Source organism: Oncorhynchus kisutch, linkage group LG6, assembly GCF_002021735.2.
Source record: "Oncorhynchus kisutch isolate 150728-3 linkage group LG6, Okis_V2, whole genome shotgun sequence".
Classification (NCBI taxonomy): domain Eukaryota; kingdom Metazoa; phylum Chordata; class Actinopteri; order Salmoniformes; family Salmonidae; genus Oncorhynchus; species Oncorhynchus kisutch.
Genome location: NC_034179.2, coordinates 6,079,311 through 6,098,296, shown reverse-complemented (window position 1 = coordinate 6,098,296; position 18,986 = coordinate 6,079,311). Strand labels below are relative to the sequence as shown.

At 44.7% G+C, this 18,986-nt stretch overlaps 1 protein-coding gene across 1 annotated transcript in view; it reads right to left on the bottom strand.

Moving 5' to 3' along the window:
* The window catches only part of dcc (DCC netrin 1 receptor), a 699,685-nt gene that overhangs the window by 96,922 nt on the left and 583,777 nt on the right, over nucleotides 1-18,986 (bottom strand). Inside the window, exon 23 of the mRNA XM_031825895.1 lies at nucleotides 13,009-13,165. Within this exon, the coding sequence (XP_031681755.1) occupies nucleotides 13,009-13,165 (157 nt within the window). The remainder of the gene's footprint in view (nucleotides 1-13,008; nucleotides 13,166-18,986) is intronic.

The following is an 18,986-nucleotide window of genomic DNA, read 5'->3' as shown; positions in this document are numbered from 1 at the left end:
CCTGCACCATGCTTCTACACCTGCACCGTGCTTCTACACCTGCACCGTGCTTCTAACCGAGGGCTAGCCTGCACCGTGCTTTCACCTGCACCGTGCTTCTACACCTGCACCGTGCTTCTTACCCTGCACCGTGCTTCTACACCTGCACCATGCTTCTACACCTGCATTGCTCTCACTCAATGGGCTATATACACCTGCACCATGCTTCTACACCTGCATTGCTCTCACTCAATGGGCTATATACACCTGCACCATGCTTCTACACCTGCATTGCTCTCACTCAATGGGCTATATACACCTGCACCATGCTTCTACACCTGCATTGCTCTCACTCAATGGGCTATATACACCTGCACCATGCCTCTACACTGCATTGCTCTCACTCAATGGGCTATATACACCTGCACCATGCTTCTACACCTGCACCATGCTTCTACACCTGCACCATGCTTCTACACCTGCACCATGCTTCTACACCTGCACCATGCTTCTACACCTGCACCATGCTTCTACACCTGCATTGCTCTCACTCAATGGGCTATATACACCTGCATCATGCTTCTACACCTGCACCATGCTTCTACACCTGCACCATGCTTCTACACCTGCATTGCTCTCACTCAATGGGCTATATACACCTGCATCATGCTTCTATCACCTGCATTGCTCTCACTCAATGGGCTATATACACCTGCACCATGCTTCTACACCTGCACCATGCTTCTACACCTGCATCATGCTTCTACACCTGCACCATGCTTCTACACCTGCATTGCTCTCACTCAATGGGCTATATACACCCTGCATCATGCTTCTACACCTGCACCATGCTTCTACACCTGCACCATGCTTCTACACCTGCATTGCTCTCACTCAATTGGGCTATATACACCTGCACCATGCTTCTACAACCTGCATTGCTCTCACTCAATGGGCTATATACACCTGCACCATGCCTCTACACCTGCATTGCTCTCACTCAATGGGCTATATACACCTGCACCATGCTTCTACACCTGCATTGCTCTCACTCAATGGGCTATATACACCTGCACCATGCTTCTACACCTGCATTGCTCTCACTCAATGGGCTATATACACCTGCACCATGCTTCTACACCTGCATTGCTCTCACTCAATGGGCTATATACACCTGCACCATGCTTCTACAACCTGCATTGCTCTCACTCAATGGGCTATATACACCTTGCACCATGCTGTCTACACCTGCATTGCTCTCACTCAATTGCATTGCTGGTCACTCATGGGCTATTAAACCTGCACCATGCTTCTTACACCTTCCAAATTGCTCTCAGGCTCTCACTCAATGGGCTATATCCACCCTGCACCATGCTTCTACACCTGCATTGCTCTCACTCAATGGGCTATATACACCTGCACCATGCTTCTACACCTGCATTGCTCTCACTCAATGGGCTATATACACCTGCACCATGCTTCTACACCTGCATTGCTCTCACTCAATGGGCTATATACACCTGCACCATGCTTCTACACCTGCATTGCTCTCACTCAATGGGCTATATACACCTGCACCATGCTTCTACACCTGCATTGCTCTCACTCAATGGGCTATATACACCTGCACCATGCTTCTACACCTGCATTGCTCTCACTCAATGGGCTATATACACCTGCACCATGCTTCTACACCTGCATTGCTCTCACTCAATGGGCTATATACACCTGCACCGTGCTTCTACACCTGCATTGCTCTCACTCAATGGGCTATATACACCTGCACCGTGCTTCTACACCTGCATTGCTCTCACTCAATGGGCTATATACACCTGCACCATGCTTCTACACCTGCATTGCTCTCACTCAATGGGCTATATACACCTGCACCATGCTTCTACACCTGCATTGCTCTCACTCAATGGGCTATATACACCTGCACCATGCTTCTACACCTGCATTGCTCTCACTCAATGGGCTATATACACCTGCACCATGCTTCTACACCTGCATTGCTCTCACTCAATGGGCTATATACACCTGCACCATGCTTCTACACCTGCATTGCTCTCACTCAATGGGCTATATACACCTGCACCATGCTTCTACACCTGCATTGCTCTCACTCAATGGGCTATATACACCTGCACCATGCTTCTACACCTGCATTGCTCTCACTCAATGGGCTATATACACCTGCACCATGCTTCTACACCTGCATTGCTCTCACTCAATGGGCTATATACACCTGCACCATGCTTCTACACCTGCATTGCTCTCACTCAATGGGCTATATACACCTGCACCATGCTTCTACACCTGCATTGCTCTCACTCAATGGGCTATATACACCTGCACCATGCTTCTACACCTGCATTGCTCTCACTCAATGGGCTATATACACCTGCACCATGCTTCTACACCTGCATTGCTCTCACTCAATGGGCTATATACACCTGCACCATGCTTCTACACCTGCATTGCTCTCACTCAATGGGCTATATACACCTGCACCATGCTTCTACACCTGCATTGCTCTCACTCAATGGGCTATATACACCTGCACCATGCTTCTACACCTGCATTGCTCTCACTCAATGGGCTATATACACCTGCACCATGCTTCTACACCTGCATTGCTCTCACTCAATGGGCTATATACACCTGCACCATGCTTCTACACCTGCATTGCTCTCACTCAATGGGCTATATACACCTGCACCATGCTTCTACACCTGCATTGCTCTCACTCAATGGGCTATATACACCTGCACCATGCTTCTACACCTGCATTGCTCTCACTCAATGGGCTATATACACCTGCACCGTGCTTCTACACCTGCATTGCTCTCACTCAATGGGCTATATACACCTGCACCGTGCTTCTACACCTGCATTGCTCTCACTCAATGGGCTATATACACCTGCACCATGCTTCTACACCTGCATTGCTCTCACTCAATGGGCTATATACACCTGCACCATGCTTCTACACCTGCATTGCTCTCACTCAATGGGCTATATACACCTGCACCATGCTTCTACACCTGCATTGCTCTCACTCAATGGGCTATATACACCTGCACCGTGCTTCTACACCTGCATTGCTCTCACTCAATGGGCTATATACACCTGCACCGTGCTTCTACACCTGCATTGCTCTCACTCAATGGGCTATATACACCTGCACCATGCTTCTACACCTGCATTGCTCTCACTCAATGGGCTATATACACCTGCACCATGCTTCTACACCTGCATTGCTCTCACTCAATGGGCTATATACACCTGCACCATGCTTCTACACCTGCATTGCTCTCACTCAATGGGCTATATACACCTGCACCATGCTTCTACACCTGCATTGCTCTCACTCAATGGGCTATATACACCTGCACCATGCTTCTACACCTGCATTGCTCTCACTCAATGGGCTATATACACCCTGCACCATGCTTCTACACCTGCATTGCTCTCACTCAATGGGCTATATACACCTGCACCAGCTTCTACACCTGCATGCTCTCACTCAATGGGCTATATCCACCTGCACCATGCTTCTACACCTGCATTGCTCTCACTCAATGGCGCTATATACACCTGCACCATGCTTCTACACCTGCATTGCTCTCACTCAATGGGCTATATACACCTGCACCATGTTCTACACCTGCATGCTCTCACTCAATGGGGCTATAACACCGCACCGTGCTTCTACACCTGCATTGCTCTCACTCAATGGGGCTATATACACCTGCACCGTGCTTCTAACACCTGCATTGCTCTCACTCAATGGGCTATATACACCTGCACCGTGCTTCTACACCTGCATTGCTCTCACTCAATGGGCTATATACACCTGCACCGTGCCTTCTACACCTGCATTGCTCTCACTCAATGGGCTATATACACACCTGCACCATGCTCTACAACCTGCATTGCTCTCACTCAATGGGCTATATACACCTGCAACCATGCTTCTACACCTGCATTGCTCTCACTCAATGGGCTATATCCACCTGCACCATGCTTCTACACCTGCATTGCTCTCACTCAATGGGCTATATACACCTGCCACCATGCTTCTACACCTGCATTTGCTCTCACTCAATGGGCTTATATACACCTGCACCATGCTTCTACACCTGCATTGCTCTCACTCAATGGGCTATATACACCTGCACCATGCTTCTACACCTGCATTGCTCTCACTCAATGGGCTATATACACCTGCACCATGCTTCTACACCTGCATTGCTCTCACTCAATGGGCTATATACACCTGCACCATGCTTCTACACCTGCATTGCTCTCACTCAATGGGCTATATACACCTGCACCCATGCTTCTACACCTGCATTGCTCTCACTCAATGGGCTATATACACCTGCACCATGCTTCTACACCTGCATTGCTCTCACTCAATGGGCTATATACACCTGCACCATGCTTCTACACCTGCATTGCTCTCACTCAATGGGCTATATACACCTGCACCATGCTTCTACACCTGCATTGCTCTCACTCAATGGGCTATATACACCTGCACCATGCTTCTACACCTTGCATTGCTCTCACTCAATGGGCTATATACACCTGCACCATGCTTCTACACCTGCATTGCTCTCACTCAATGGGCTATATACACCTGCACCATGCTTCTACACTGCATTGCTCTCACTCAATGGGCTATATACACCTGCACCATGCTTCTACACCTGCATGCTCTCAATGGGCTATATACACCTGCACCATGCTTCTACACCTGCATTGCTCTCACTCAATGGGCTATATACACCTGCACCATTGCTTCTTACACCTGCATTGCTCTCACTCAATGGGGCTATATACACCTGGCACCATGCTTTCTACACCTGCATTGCTCTCACTCAATGGGCTATATTACACCTGCACCATGCTTCTACACCTGCATTGCTCTCACTCAATGGGCTATATACACCTGCACCGTGCTTCTACCACCTGCATTGCTCTCACTCAATGGGCTATATACACCTGCACCGTGCTTCTACACCTGCATTGCTCTCACTCAATGGGCTATATACACCTGCACCGTGCTTCTACACCTGCATTGCTCTCACTCAATGGGCTATATTACACTCTGCCACCGTGCTTCTACACCTGCATTGCTCTCACTCAATGGGCTATATACACCCTGCACCATGCTTCTACACCTGCATTGCTCTCACTCAATGGGCTATATACACCTGCACCATGCTTCTACACCTGCATTGCTCTCACTCAATGGGCTATATACACCTGCACCATGCTTCTACACCGGCATTGCTCTCACTCAATGGGCTATATACACCTGCACCATGCTTCTACACCTGCATTGCTCTCACTCAATGGGCCTATATACACCTGCACCATGCTTCTACACCTGCATTGCTCTCACTCAATGGGCTATATACACCTGCACCATGCTTCTACACCTGCATTGCTCTCACTCAATGGGCTATATACACCTGCACCATGCTTCTACACCTGCATTGCTCTCACTCAATGGGCTATATACACCTGCACCAGCTTCTACACCTGCATTGCTCTCACTCAATGGGCTATATACACCTGCACCATGCTTCTACACCTGCATTGCTCTCACTCAATGGGCTATATACACCTGCACCATGCTTCTACACCTGCATTGCTCTCACTCAATGGGCTATATACACCTGCACCATGCTTCTACACCTGCATTGCTCTCACTCAATGGGCTATATACACCTGCACCATGCTTCTACACCTGCATTGCTCTCACTCAATGGGCTATATACACCTGCACCACGCTTCTACACCTGCATTGCTTGCTGTTTGGGGTTTTAGGCTGGGTTTCTGTACAGCACTTTGAGATATCAGCTGATGTACGAAGGGCTATATAAATACATTTGATTTGATTTGATTTGATTTAACAGGATATCAGACTGTTTATTAAATAGAAATATAACACGTGCTAACAGGATATCAGAATGTTTAAATATAACATGTGTTAACAGGATATCAGAATGTTTAATAAATATAACATGTGTTAACAGGATATCAGACTAACAGATAACAGAGTGCCGCTCCTGAGCTAACGGTTTTGAAATAAGAGAGGATGCTGAAGCTGTGTTAATTAACCTGCTAGCAGACCACAGAGTTCCTCCTTCTAGGGTTGCAAAGTTACCGTTAACTTACCAAAAGTTATCAAATAATTATCATTAATTGTTGGTAATTAACAGGTTATCTATAGCAATCTATGGTAACTTTGGTCATTTATACTTGAATAATTAAAAATAATATATATATTTAAATAATGTATACGTTTTTATAACTGTGTCCATATTCGTTTCTGGTAGATAGATCAGATGATTCAAGAGAAAATAGCTAAAGTAATCAACAATGGCATTATTTTCAAATTATCTCCCCAACTCTTCCAGCTATTTACTTTTTTTTACAACTGCCACCAGTTTGGAGCCAAAACACTGATGACAAAGACAAAGACAAAACACTGACGACAAAGACAAAACACTGACAACAAAGACAAAGACAAAACACTGACCACAAAGACAAAGACAAAACACTGACGACAAAGACAATGACAAAACACTGACGACAAAGACAAAACACTGACGACAAAGACAAAACACTGACGACAAAGACAAAACACTGACGACAAAGACAAAGACAAAACACTGACAACAAAGACAATGACAAAACACTGACGACAAAGACAAAGACAAAACACTGACGACAAAGACAAAGACAAAACACTGATGACAAAGACAAAGACAAAACACTGACGACAAAGACAAAACACTGACAACAAAGACAAAGACAAAACACTGACGACAAAGACAAAACACTGACAACAAAGACAAAGACAAAACACTGACCACAAAGACAAAGACAAAACACTGACCACAAAGACAAAGACAAAACACTGACGACAAAGACAAAGACAAAACACTGACGACAAAGACAAAGACAAAACACTGACGACAAAGACAAAACACTGACGACAAAGACAAAACACTGACGACAAAGACAAAGACAAAACACTGACCACAAAGACAAAGACAAAACACTGACGACAAAGACAAAGACAAAACACTGATGACAAAGACAAAGACAAAACACTGACGACAAAGACAAAACACTGACAACAAAGACAAAGACAAAACACTGACCACAAAGACAAAGACAAAACACTGACGACAAAGACAAAGACAAAACACTGACGACAAAGACAAAACACTGACGACAAAGACAAAACACTGACGACAAAGACAAAACACTGACGACAAGACAAAACACTGACGACAAAGACAAAGACAAAACACTGACAACAAAGACAATGACAAAACACTGACGACAAAGACAAAGACAAAACACTGACGACAAGACAAAGACAAAACACTGATGACAAAGACAAAGACAAACACTGACGACAAAGACAAAACACTGACAACAAAGACAAAGACAAACACTGACAACAAAGACAAAGACAAAACACTGACCACAAAGACAAAGACAAAACACTGACGACAAAGACAAAGACAAAACACTGACGACAAAGACAAAGACAAAACACTGATGACAAAGACAAAGACAAAACACTGACGACAAAGACAAAGACAAAACACTGACGACAAAGACAAAACACTGACGACAAAGACAAAGACAAAACACTGACGACAAAGACAAAGACAAAACACTGACGACAAAGACAAAGACAAAACACTGACGACAAAGACAAAACACTGACAACAAAGACAAAGACAAAACACTGACAACAAAGACAAAGACAAAACACTGACGACAAAGACAAAACACTGACAACAAAGACAAAACACTGACAACAAAGACAAAGACAAAACACTGACAACAAAGACAAAGACAAAACACTGACAACAAAGACAAAGACAAAACACTGACGACAAAGACAAAAACACTGACAACAAAGACAAAACACTGACGACAAAGACAAAACGCTGACAACAAAGACAAAACACTGACGACAAAGACAAAAACACTGACAACAAAGACAAAACACTGACAACAAAGACAAAACACTGACGACAAAGGCAAAGACAAAACGCTGACGACAAAGACAAAACACTGACAACAAAGACAAAACACTGACGACAAAGACAAAGACAAAACACTGACAACAAAGACAAAGACAAAACACTGACGACAAAGACAAAACATTGACGACAAAGACAAAACACTGACAACAAAGACAAAACACTGACAACAAAGACAAAACACTGACGACAAAGACAAAGACAAAACGCTGACGACAAAGACAAAACACTGACGACAAAGACAAAGACAAAACGCTGACGACAAAGACAAAACACTGACAACAAAGACAAAACACTGACGACAAAGACAAAGACAAAACACTGACAACAAAGACAAAACACTGACGACAAAGACAAAACACTGACAACAAAGACAAAACACTGACGACAAAGACAAAGACAAAACACTGACAACAAAGACAAAACACTGACGACAAAGACAAAACACTGACAACAAAGACAAAACACTGACAACAAAGACAAAACACTGACGACAAAGACAAAACGCTGACAACAAAGACAAAACACTGACAACAAAGACAAAACACTGACGACAAAGACAAAGACAAAACACTGATGACAAAGACAAAGACAAAACACTGACGACAAAGACAAAGACAAAACACTGACGACAAAGACCAAAACACTGACGACAAAGACAAAGACAAAACACTGACGACAAAGACAAAGACAAAAACACTGACGACAAAGACAAAGACAAAACACTGACGACAAAGACAAAACACTGACGACAAAGACAAAACACTGACGACAAAGACAAAGACAAAACACTGACCACAAAGACAAAGACAAAACACTGACGACAAAGACAAAGACAAAACACTGATGACAAAGACAAAGACAAAACACTGACGACAAAGACAAAACACTGACAACAAAGACAAAGACAAAACACTGACAACAAAGATAAAGACAAAACACTGACGACAAAGACAAAACACTGACAACAAAGACAAAACACTGACAACAAAGACAAAGACAAAACACTGACAACAAAGACAAAGACAAAACACTGACAACAAAGACAAAGACAAAACACTGACGACAAAGACAAAACACTGACAACAAAGACAAAACACTGACGACAAAGACAAAACGCTGACAACAAAGACAAAACACTGACGACCAAAGACAAAACACTGACAACAAAGACAAAACACTGACAACAAAGACAAAACACTGACGACAAAGACAAAGACAAACGCTGACGACAAAGACAAACACTGACAACAAAGACAAAACACTGACGACAAAGACAAAGACAAAACACTGACAACAAAGACAAAGACAAAACACTGACGACAAAGACAAAACACTGACGACAAAGACAAAACACTGACAACAAAGACAAAACACTGACAACAAAGACAAAACACTGACGACAAAGACAAAGACAAAACGCTGACGACAAAGACAAAACACTGACGACAAAGACAAAGACAAAACGCTGACGACAAAGACAAAACACTGACAACAAAGACAAAACACTGACGACAAAGACAAAGACAAAACACTGACAACAAAGACAAAACACTGACGACAAAGACAAAACACTGACAACAAAGACAAAACACTGACGACAAAGACAAAGACAAAACACTGACAACAAAGACAAAACACTGACGACAAAGACAAAACGCTGACAACAAAGACAAAACACTGACAACAAAGACAAAACACTGACGACAAAGACAAAGACAAAACACTGACGACAAAGACAAAGACAAAACACTGACAACAAAGATAAGACAAAACACTGACGACAAAGACAAAACACTGACAACAAAGACAAAACACTGACGACAAAGACAAAACACTGACGACAAAGACAAAACACTGACAACAAAGACAAAACACTGACAACAAGACAAAACACTGACAAAAAAGACAAAACACTGACGACAAAGACAAAGACAAAACACTGACGACAAAGACAAAGACAAAACACTGACAACAAAGATAAAGACAAAACACTGACGACAAAGACAAAACACTGACAACAAAGACAAAACACTGACGACAAAGACAAAACGCTGACGACAAAGACAAAGACAAAACACTGACAACAAAGACAAAAGACTGACGACAAAGACAAAACACTGACAACAAATCACCATATTAATCACCATATTAATCACCATATTAATCACCATATTAATCACCATATTAATCACCACATTAATCACCATATTAATCACCATATTAATCACCATATTAATCACCATATTAATCACCATATTAATCACCATATTAATCACCATATTAATCACCATATTAATCACCATATTAATCACCATATTAATCACCATATTAATCACCATATTAATCACCACATTAATCACCATATTAATCACCATATTAATCACCATATTAATCACCACATTAATCACCATATTAATCACCATATTAATCACCATATTAATCACCATATTAATCACCATATTAATCACCACATTAATCACCATATTAATCACCATATTAATCACCATATTAATCACCATATTAATCACCACATTAATCACCACATTAATCACCATATTAATCACCATATTAATCACCATATTAATCACCATATTAATCACCATATTAATCACCATATTAATCACCACATTAATCACCATATTAATCACCACATTAATCACCATATTAATCACCACATTAATCACCATATTAATCACCACATTAATCACCCATATTAATCACCATATTAATCACCACATTAATCACCATATTAATCACCATATTAATCACCATATTAATCACCATATTAATCACCACATTAATCACCATATTAATCACCATATTAATCACCATATTAATCACCATATTAATCACCATATTAATCACCACATTAATCACCATATTAATCACCATATTAATCACCATATTAATCACCATATTAATCACCAATGGTATTCACAAAATTGATATTGATATTTAGGATAATGTTCTACAGCTTTGTAGAGGGCCAGAGATAATTACACCCCTGTGATAATCTGAAGTAGAGGGCCAGAGATAATTACAGACACCTGTGATAATCTGAAGTAGAGGGCCAGAGATAATTACACCCCTGTGATAATCTGAAGTAGAGGGCCAGAGATAATTACAGACACCTGTGATAATCTGAAGTAGAGGGACAGAGATAATTACACCCCTGTGGTAATCTGAAGTAGAGGGCCAGAGATAATTACAGACACCGGTGATAATCTGATGTAGAGGGACAGAGATAATTACACCCCTGTGGTAATCTGATGTAGAGGGCCAGAGATAATTACACCCCTGTGATAATCTGAAGTAGAGGGCCAGAGATAATTACAGACACCTGTGATAATCTGAAGTAGAGGGACAGAGATAATTACACCCCTGTGGTAATCTGAAGTAGAGGGCCAGAGATAATTACAGACACCTGTGATAATCTGAAGTAGAGGGCCAGAGATAATTACACCCCTGTGATAATCTGAAGTAGAGGGCCAGAGATAATTAAAGACACCTGTGATAATCTGAAGTAGAGGGACAGAGATAATTACACCCCTGTGGTAATCTGAAGTAGAGGGCCAGAGATAATTACACCCCTGTGATAATCTGAAGTAGAGGGCCAGAGACAATTACACCCTTGTGATAATCTGAAGTAGAGGGCCAGATATAATTACACCCCTGTTATAATCTGATGTAGAGGGCCAGAGATAATTACACCCCTGTGGTAATCTGATGTAGAGGAACTGAGATAATTACAGACACCTGTGATAATCTGAAGTACCAAAATAGCCACTAGATGTCTTGTGAAAAATTGCATAAAATCCTTGAAAGTCACAACAATTCTGGTAGATTACTGGTAAAAATACAACTCCTATACAACTCTAACTGTGGGAGGAATGGGGGTGAGGAGGAATGGGGGTGAGGAGGAATGGGGGTGAGGAGGAAAGGGAGTGAGGAGGAAAGGGAGTGAGGAGGAAGGGGAACAGGAGGAAGGGGAGTGAGGAGGAAGGGGAGTGAGGAGGAATGGGGAGAGGTGGAAGGGGAGTGAGGAGGAATGGGGAGAGGTGGAAGGGGAGTGAGGAGGAATGGGGAGAGGTGGAAGGGGAGTGAGGATAAATGGGGAGAGGAGGAAGGGGAGTGAGGAGGAAGGGGAACAGGAGGAAGGGGAGTGAGGAGGAAGGGGAGTGAGGAGGAATGGGGAGAGGTGGAAGGGGAGTGAGGAGGAATGGGGAGAGGTGGAAGGGGAGTGAGGAGGAATGGGGAGAGGTGGAAGGGGAGTGAGGAGGAAGGGGGAGAGGTGGAAGGGGAGTGAGGAGGAATGGGGAGAGGTGGAAGGGGAATGAGGAGGAAGGGGGAGAGGTGGAAGGGGAGTGAGGAGGAAGGGGAGTGAGGAGGAAAGGGAGTGAGGAGGAAGGGGAGTGAGGAGGAAGGTGAGTGAGGAGGAAGGGGAACAGGAGGAAGGGGAACAGGAGGAAGGGGAGTGAGGAGGAAGGGGAACGAGGAGGAAGGGGAGCGAGGAGGAAGGGGAACGAGGAGGAAGGGGAACGAGGAGGAAGGGGAACGAGGAGGAAGGGGAACGAGGAGGAAGGGGAGCGAGGAGGAAGGGGAACATGAGGAAGGGGAACAGGAGGAAGGGGAGTGAGGAGGAAGGGGAACGAGGAGGAAGGGGAGCGAGGAGGAAGGGAAGTGAGGAGGAAGGGGAACATGAGAAAGGGGAACAGGAGGAAGGGGAACAGGAGGAAGGGGAACAGGAGGAAGGGGAGTGAGGAGGAAGGGGAACGAGGAGGAAGGGGAGTGAGGAGGAAGGGAAGTGAGGAGGAAGGGGAACATGAGAAAGGGGAACAGGAGGAAGGGGAGTGAGGAGGAAGGGGAACAGGAGGAAGGGGAAGAGGAGGAAGGGGAACAGGAGGAAGGGGAGTGAGGAAGAAGAGGCAATCCAACTCACTTTCTCTGTTGTGCGGAGGAGCGCCTGGTGCAGATCAGCGCTACTATGATGACCACTACCACAGTAACGGCTCCCACGGAGACCACGATGATGACCAGGAGGTTGCTGTTCTTCTGGGGCGTCACACTGCCGTGAGGAGGACGCATCTGACCAATGTCTGGAATACAACAGGGACAGGAAATAGGAACATCTGACCAATGTCTGAAATACAACAGGGACAGGAAATAGGAACATCTGACCAATGTCTGAATTACAACAGGGACAGGAAATAGGAACTTCAAATGAGCGTAAAACATTTTATACACAAGTCATTAATTTCATATGCTGCTCACATAGTATCCCTTCAAATGATATGACCCTTAACTCGAAGCTTTAAAAGACTGTCCAACGAGTTTCCAATACAGACCACTGGAGACATTGATATTTCCTTCCTCAGTTGCTTTCTACATCTCTCGTTCTCTAAATACATGTTGGCCTTGGGATGAAAGGCTGGAAAGCTCTGTTTCTCCGGTCCTGAGCTTTGAACAGCTGACGATCCCCAAGGAACACTACATTCGGGATCAAGGACCAGCCTAATAGGTTACAACCACTCTGTTCTCTATGCCAAAAGTATTTACACTCATTCACAACAATGGGCCACCCCCTTTGCCTCCCCAGAGAGAAACATACTTCAACATAGCTATTGTACATAGTTAAAGTGGCAATCTGGGATTACATGTTTGGTACATAAATTTTTGGCATGTTGAAAGTAATGACTGGCGTAAAGTGTTGGTGCTTCTACACCTGCATTGCTTGCTGTTTGGGGGTTTCAGGCTGGGTTTCTGTACAGCACTTTGAGACATCAGCTGATGTACGAAGGGCTATATAAATACATTTGATTTGATTTGACTCCTTTGTTGTTGTTTAAATCCCAGATTCCCCCTTTAAGTGTGTTCTTCTATAGAGAGAGAGAGAGAGATGTAATGTGAACGGCTTGACAATAGCTAATGAATGCTACCTGCACCCTGTAGCCCGTGTCTGGTGGAAGAGGGTATGCTAATGCTATTGCTAATAGTATAGTGAACTCTGTGGCAGCGATGCTAATGTTAAAGCTAATGCTAAAATCTGTCAATGTATCCTTGAGCAAGGTGCTTAACTTCTTAAAGCTTTTCACTGTAAGTATTCAGAATTTCACTGTGAGGTCTACTACACCTGTTGTATTCAGCATTTCACTGTAAGGTCTACTACACCTGTTGTATTCAGCATTTCACTGTAAGGTCTACTACACCTGTTGTATTCAGCATTTCACTGTAAGGTCTACTACACCTGTTGTATTCAGCATTTCACTGTAAGGTCTACTACACCTGTTGTATTCAGCATTTCACTGTAAGGTCTACTACACCTGTTGTATTCAGCATTTCACTGTGAGGTCTACTACACCTGTTGTATTCAGCATTTCACTGTAAGGTCTACTACACCTGTTGTATTCAGCATTTCACTGTAAGGTCTACTACACCTGTTGTATTCAGCATTTCACTGTAAGGTCTACTACACCTGTTGTATTCAGCATTTCACTGTAAGGTCTACTACACCTGTTGTATTCAGCATTTCACTGTAAGGTCTACAACACCTGTTGTATTCAGCATTTCACTGTAAAGTCTACTACACCTGTTGTCTTCAGCATTTCACTGTGAGGTCTACTACACCTGTTGTATTCAGCATTTCACTGTAAGGTCTACTACACCTGTTGTATTCAGCATTTCACTGTAAGGTCTACTACACCTGTTGTATTCAGCATTTCACTGTAAGGTCTACTACACCTGTTGTATTCAGCATTTCACTGTAAGGTCTACTACACCTGTTGTATTCAGCATTTCACTGTAAGGTCTACAACACCTGTTGTATTCAGCATTTCACTGTAAAGTCTACTACACCTGTTGTCTTCAGCATTTCACTGTAAGGTCTACTACACCTGTATTCGGTGCATGTGACAAATAAGATTTTATTTTATTTGACATTGTCGTTAGCATTTTACTATTAACATTAGCATATTACTATTAGCATGATCATTAACATTAGTATTATACTATTAGCATTAGCATCTTACCATTAGCATTAGCATATTACTATTAGCATTCACATCAACAATAGCATAGCATTAGCATTAACAATAGCATCTTCCACAGAGTCCATTAGACCATTGCACTAGCTTTGTACAATAATACCAAAAATATTAATAAATATATACTGTGTATGTTTTATTGTCACATACATCGGATAGGTGAAGGGACAGCACCCCTGGAGAAAATTAAGGTCAAGATTTTTTTTTTTAAGTGTTAAGTAAAAAATCATCTGTGGATCTGTTGGGGGGGGGGTATGAAAATTGGAGTGGGTTAAGGGTTTCTGAGATAATGGTGTTGATGTGAGCCATGATCAGCCTTTCAAAGCATTTCATGGCTACAGACATGAGTGCTACAGGTCAGTAGTCATTTAGGCAGGTTACCTTAGTGTTCTTGGGCACAAGGACTATGGTGATCAGCTTGAACATGCTGGTATTACAGACTCAGACAGGGACAGGTTGAAAATGTCGGTGAAGACACTTGCCAGCATGCTCGGAGTACACGTCCTGGTAATCCGTCTGGCCCTTCGCCCTTGTGAACGTTGACCTGTTTAAAGGTCTTACTCACATTGGCTGTGGAGAGCGTGATCACACAGTCGTCCGGAACAGCTGGTGCTCTCATGCATGTTTCAGTGTTCCTTGCCTCGAAGCGAGCATAGAGGTAATTTAGCTCGTCTGGTAGGTTTGTGTTACTGGGCAGCTCGCGGCCGTGTTTCCTGTTGCAGTCTGTAATGGTTTGCAGGCCCTGCCACATCCGACGAGCGTCGGAGCCGGTTTAGTACGATTCGATCGTAGTCCTGTATTGACACTTTCTCTTTTTGAAGAAGTTCCGCTCCTTGACAATGTATAATGTTAGTGATGCTATAATGTGAATGCTAATGGTAAAATGTCATTACCACAGTCCCACCCACTCCTACGTGTCATTACTACAGTCTCACCCACTCCTACCTGTCATTACTACAGTCCCACCCACATCTACCTCTCATTACTACAGTCCCACTCAATCCTACCTGTCATTACTACAGTTCAACCCAATCCTAATTGATCAATACATGAAAATCACAACCTGTCACTTAACTTGGTCAATCCTGTATCTCCCCCCTTTCCCACCTCCACTCTTTATACAGCAGGATACAATGATGATCAAAGGGTCAGGACAAAGCAGCTGAAACCGCACAGTTGGATTGTCTAAGAGTGAGTCCAGCTCTGTACAGGGTAGTTTACATTCTCCAGCTGGCTTGTCTAAGGGTGAGTCCAGCTCTGTACAGGGTAGTTTACATTCTACAACTGGATTGTCTAAGAGTGAGTCCAACTCTGTACAGGGTAGTTTACATTCTACAACTGGCTTGTCTAAGAGTGAGTCCAGCTCTGTACAGGGTAGTCTACATTCGCCAGCTGGATTGTCTAAGAGTGAGTCCAGCTCTGTACAGGGTAGTTTACATTCTCCAGCTGGCTTGTCTAAGGGTGAGTCCAACTCTGTACAGGGTAGTTTACATTCTCCAGCTGGCTTGTCTAAGGGTGAGTCCAACTCTGTACAGGGTAGTTTACATTCTCCAGCTGGCTTGTCTAAGGGTGAGTCCAACTCTGTACAGGGTAGTCTACATTCTCCAGCTGACTTGTCTAAGGGTGAGTCCAACTCTGTACAGGGTAGTCTACATTCTCCAGCTGACTTGTTTAAGGGTAAGTCTGAAACAACACCCTGTTGACTATCTTAAGTGCACTAGTTTTTTTATCCAGGGCCTATAGGGAATAGGGAGCCAATTCAGCCACAACGTTGTTTCACATCCACTCAGAGCACGGTCGGTGCAGTATCGTTGTCATGAGGCCCTCCCTGCTTCCCCGGTCAGAGCAGACGAGGCCCTCCCTGCTTCCCCGGTCAGAGCAGACGAGGCCCTCCCTGCTTCCCAGGTCAGAGCAGACGAGGCCCTCCCTGCTTCCCAGGTCAGAGCAGACGAGGCCCTCCCTGCTTCCCAGGTCAGAGCAGACGAGGCCCTCCCTGCTTCCCCGGTCAGAGCAGATGAGGCCCTCCCTGCTTCCCCGGTCAGAGCAGACGAGGCCCTCCCTGCTTCCCCGGTCAGAGCAGACAAGGCCCTCCCTGCTTCCCAGGTCAGAGCAGACGAGGCCCTCCCTGCTTCCCAGGTCAGAGCAGACGAGGCCCTCCCTGCTTCCCCGGTCAGAGCAGACGAGGCCCTCCCTGCTTCCCCGGTCAGAGCAGACGAGGCCCTCCCTGCTTCCCAGGTCAGAGCAGACGAGGCCCTCCCTGCTTCCCAGGTCAGAGCAGACGAGGCCCTCCCTGCTTCCCAGGTCAGAGCAGACGAGGCCCTCCCTGCTTCCCAGGTCAGAGCAGACGAGGCCCTCCCGGCTTCCCCGGCTCTGTACCAGCCTCCACTACACTCTGAATTAATGAGTTAATTTATGGTGCAGCTTGAACAGACAGATTGCTGATAGGTGGTATTGGATTGCACCAGCCGTTCAACCATTTGTGTTTGTGTGTGTGTGTGTGTGTGTGTGTGTGTGTGTGTGTGTGTGTGTGTGTGTGTGTGGGTTCCTTTCAGCTCCAAACAGCCTGAGGAAAATAACAAGCGTAAAGCAACTAGACAAATTGAGAGAGTTTTGCGATGTGCTTCTGTGTGTATATTGTGATGTGTGTATATTGTGATGTGTGTGTTGTGTTGTGTGTGTTGTGTTGTGTGTTGTGATATGTGTGTTGTGATGTGTGTGTGTGTGTGTGTGTGTGTGTGTGTGTGTGTGTGTGTTGTGCTTCCTCTGAGTGTTGTGTTTTCTCTCCGCATGTTCACGGGGAAAGTTTATAGGATTGATTCACTGTGGTGCTTCCACGCCACACACACACACACACACACACACACACACACACACACACACACACACACACACACACACACACACTGCTTCTCCACGCTTCACACACACACACACACACACACACACACACACACACACACACACACACACACACACACACACTGCTTCTCCCCGCCACACACACACACACACACACACACACACACACACACACACACACACACACACACATACACACACACACACACACTGCTTCTCCACGCTTCACACACACACACACACACACACACACACACTGCTTCTCCACACTTCACACACACACACTGCTTCTCCACGCTACACAAACACACACACTGCTTCTCCACGCTACACACACACACACTGCTTCTCCACACTACACACACACACACACTGCTTCTCCACGCTACAAAAACACACACACACTGTTTCTCCACACTACACACACACACACTGCTTCTCCACGCTACTCAAACACACACACTGCTTCTCCACACTACACACACACACACTGCTTCTCCCCACTACACACACACACACTGCTTCTCCACGCTACTCAAACACACACACTGCTTCTCCACACTACTCAAACACACACTGCTTCTCCACGCTACACACACACACACACTGCTTCTCCACACTACACACACACACTGCTTCTCCACGCTACACACACACACACACTGCTTCTCCACGCTACACACACACACACTGCTTCTCCACGCTACACACACACACACTGCTTCTCCACGCTACACACAAACACCTTGCTTCTCCACGCTACACACACACACACTGCTTCTCCACGCTACACACACACACACTGCTTCTCCACGCTACTCAAACACACACACTGCTTCTCCACGCTACACACACACACACACTGCTTCTCCACGCTACACACACACACACACTGCTTCTCCACGCTACACACACACACACACTGCTTCTCCATGCGACAAAAACACACACACGCACACACACACACACTGCTTCTCCACGCTACACACACACTGCTTCTCCATGCGACAAAAACACA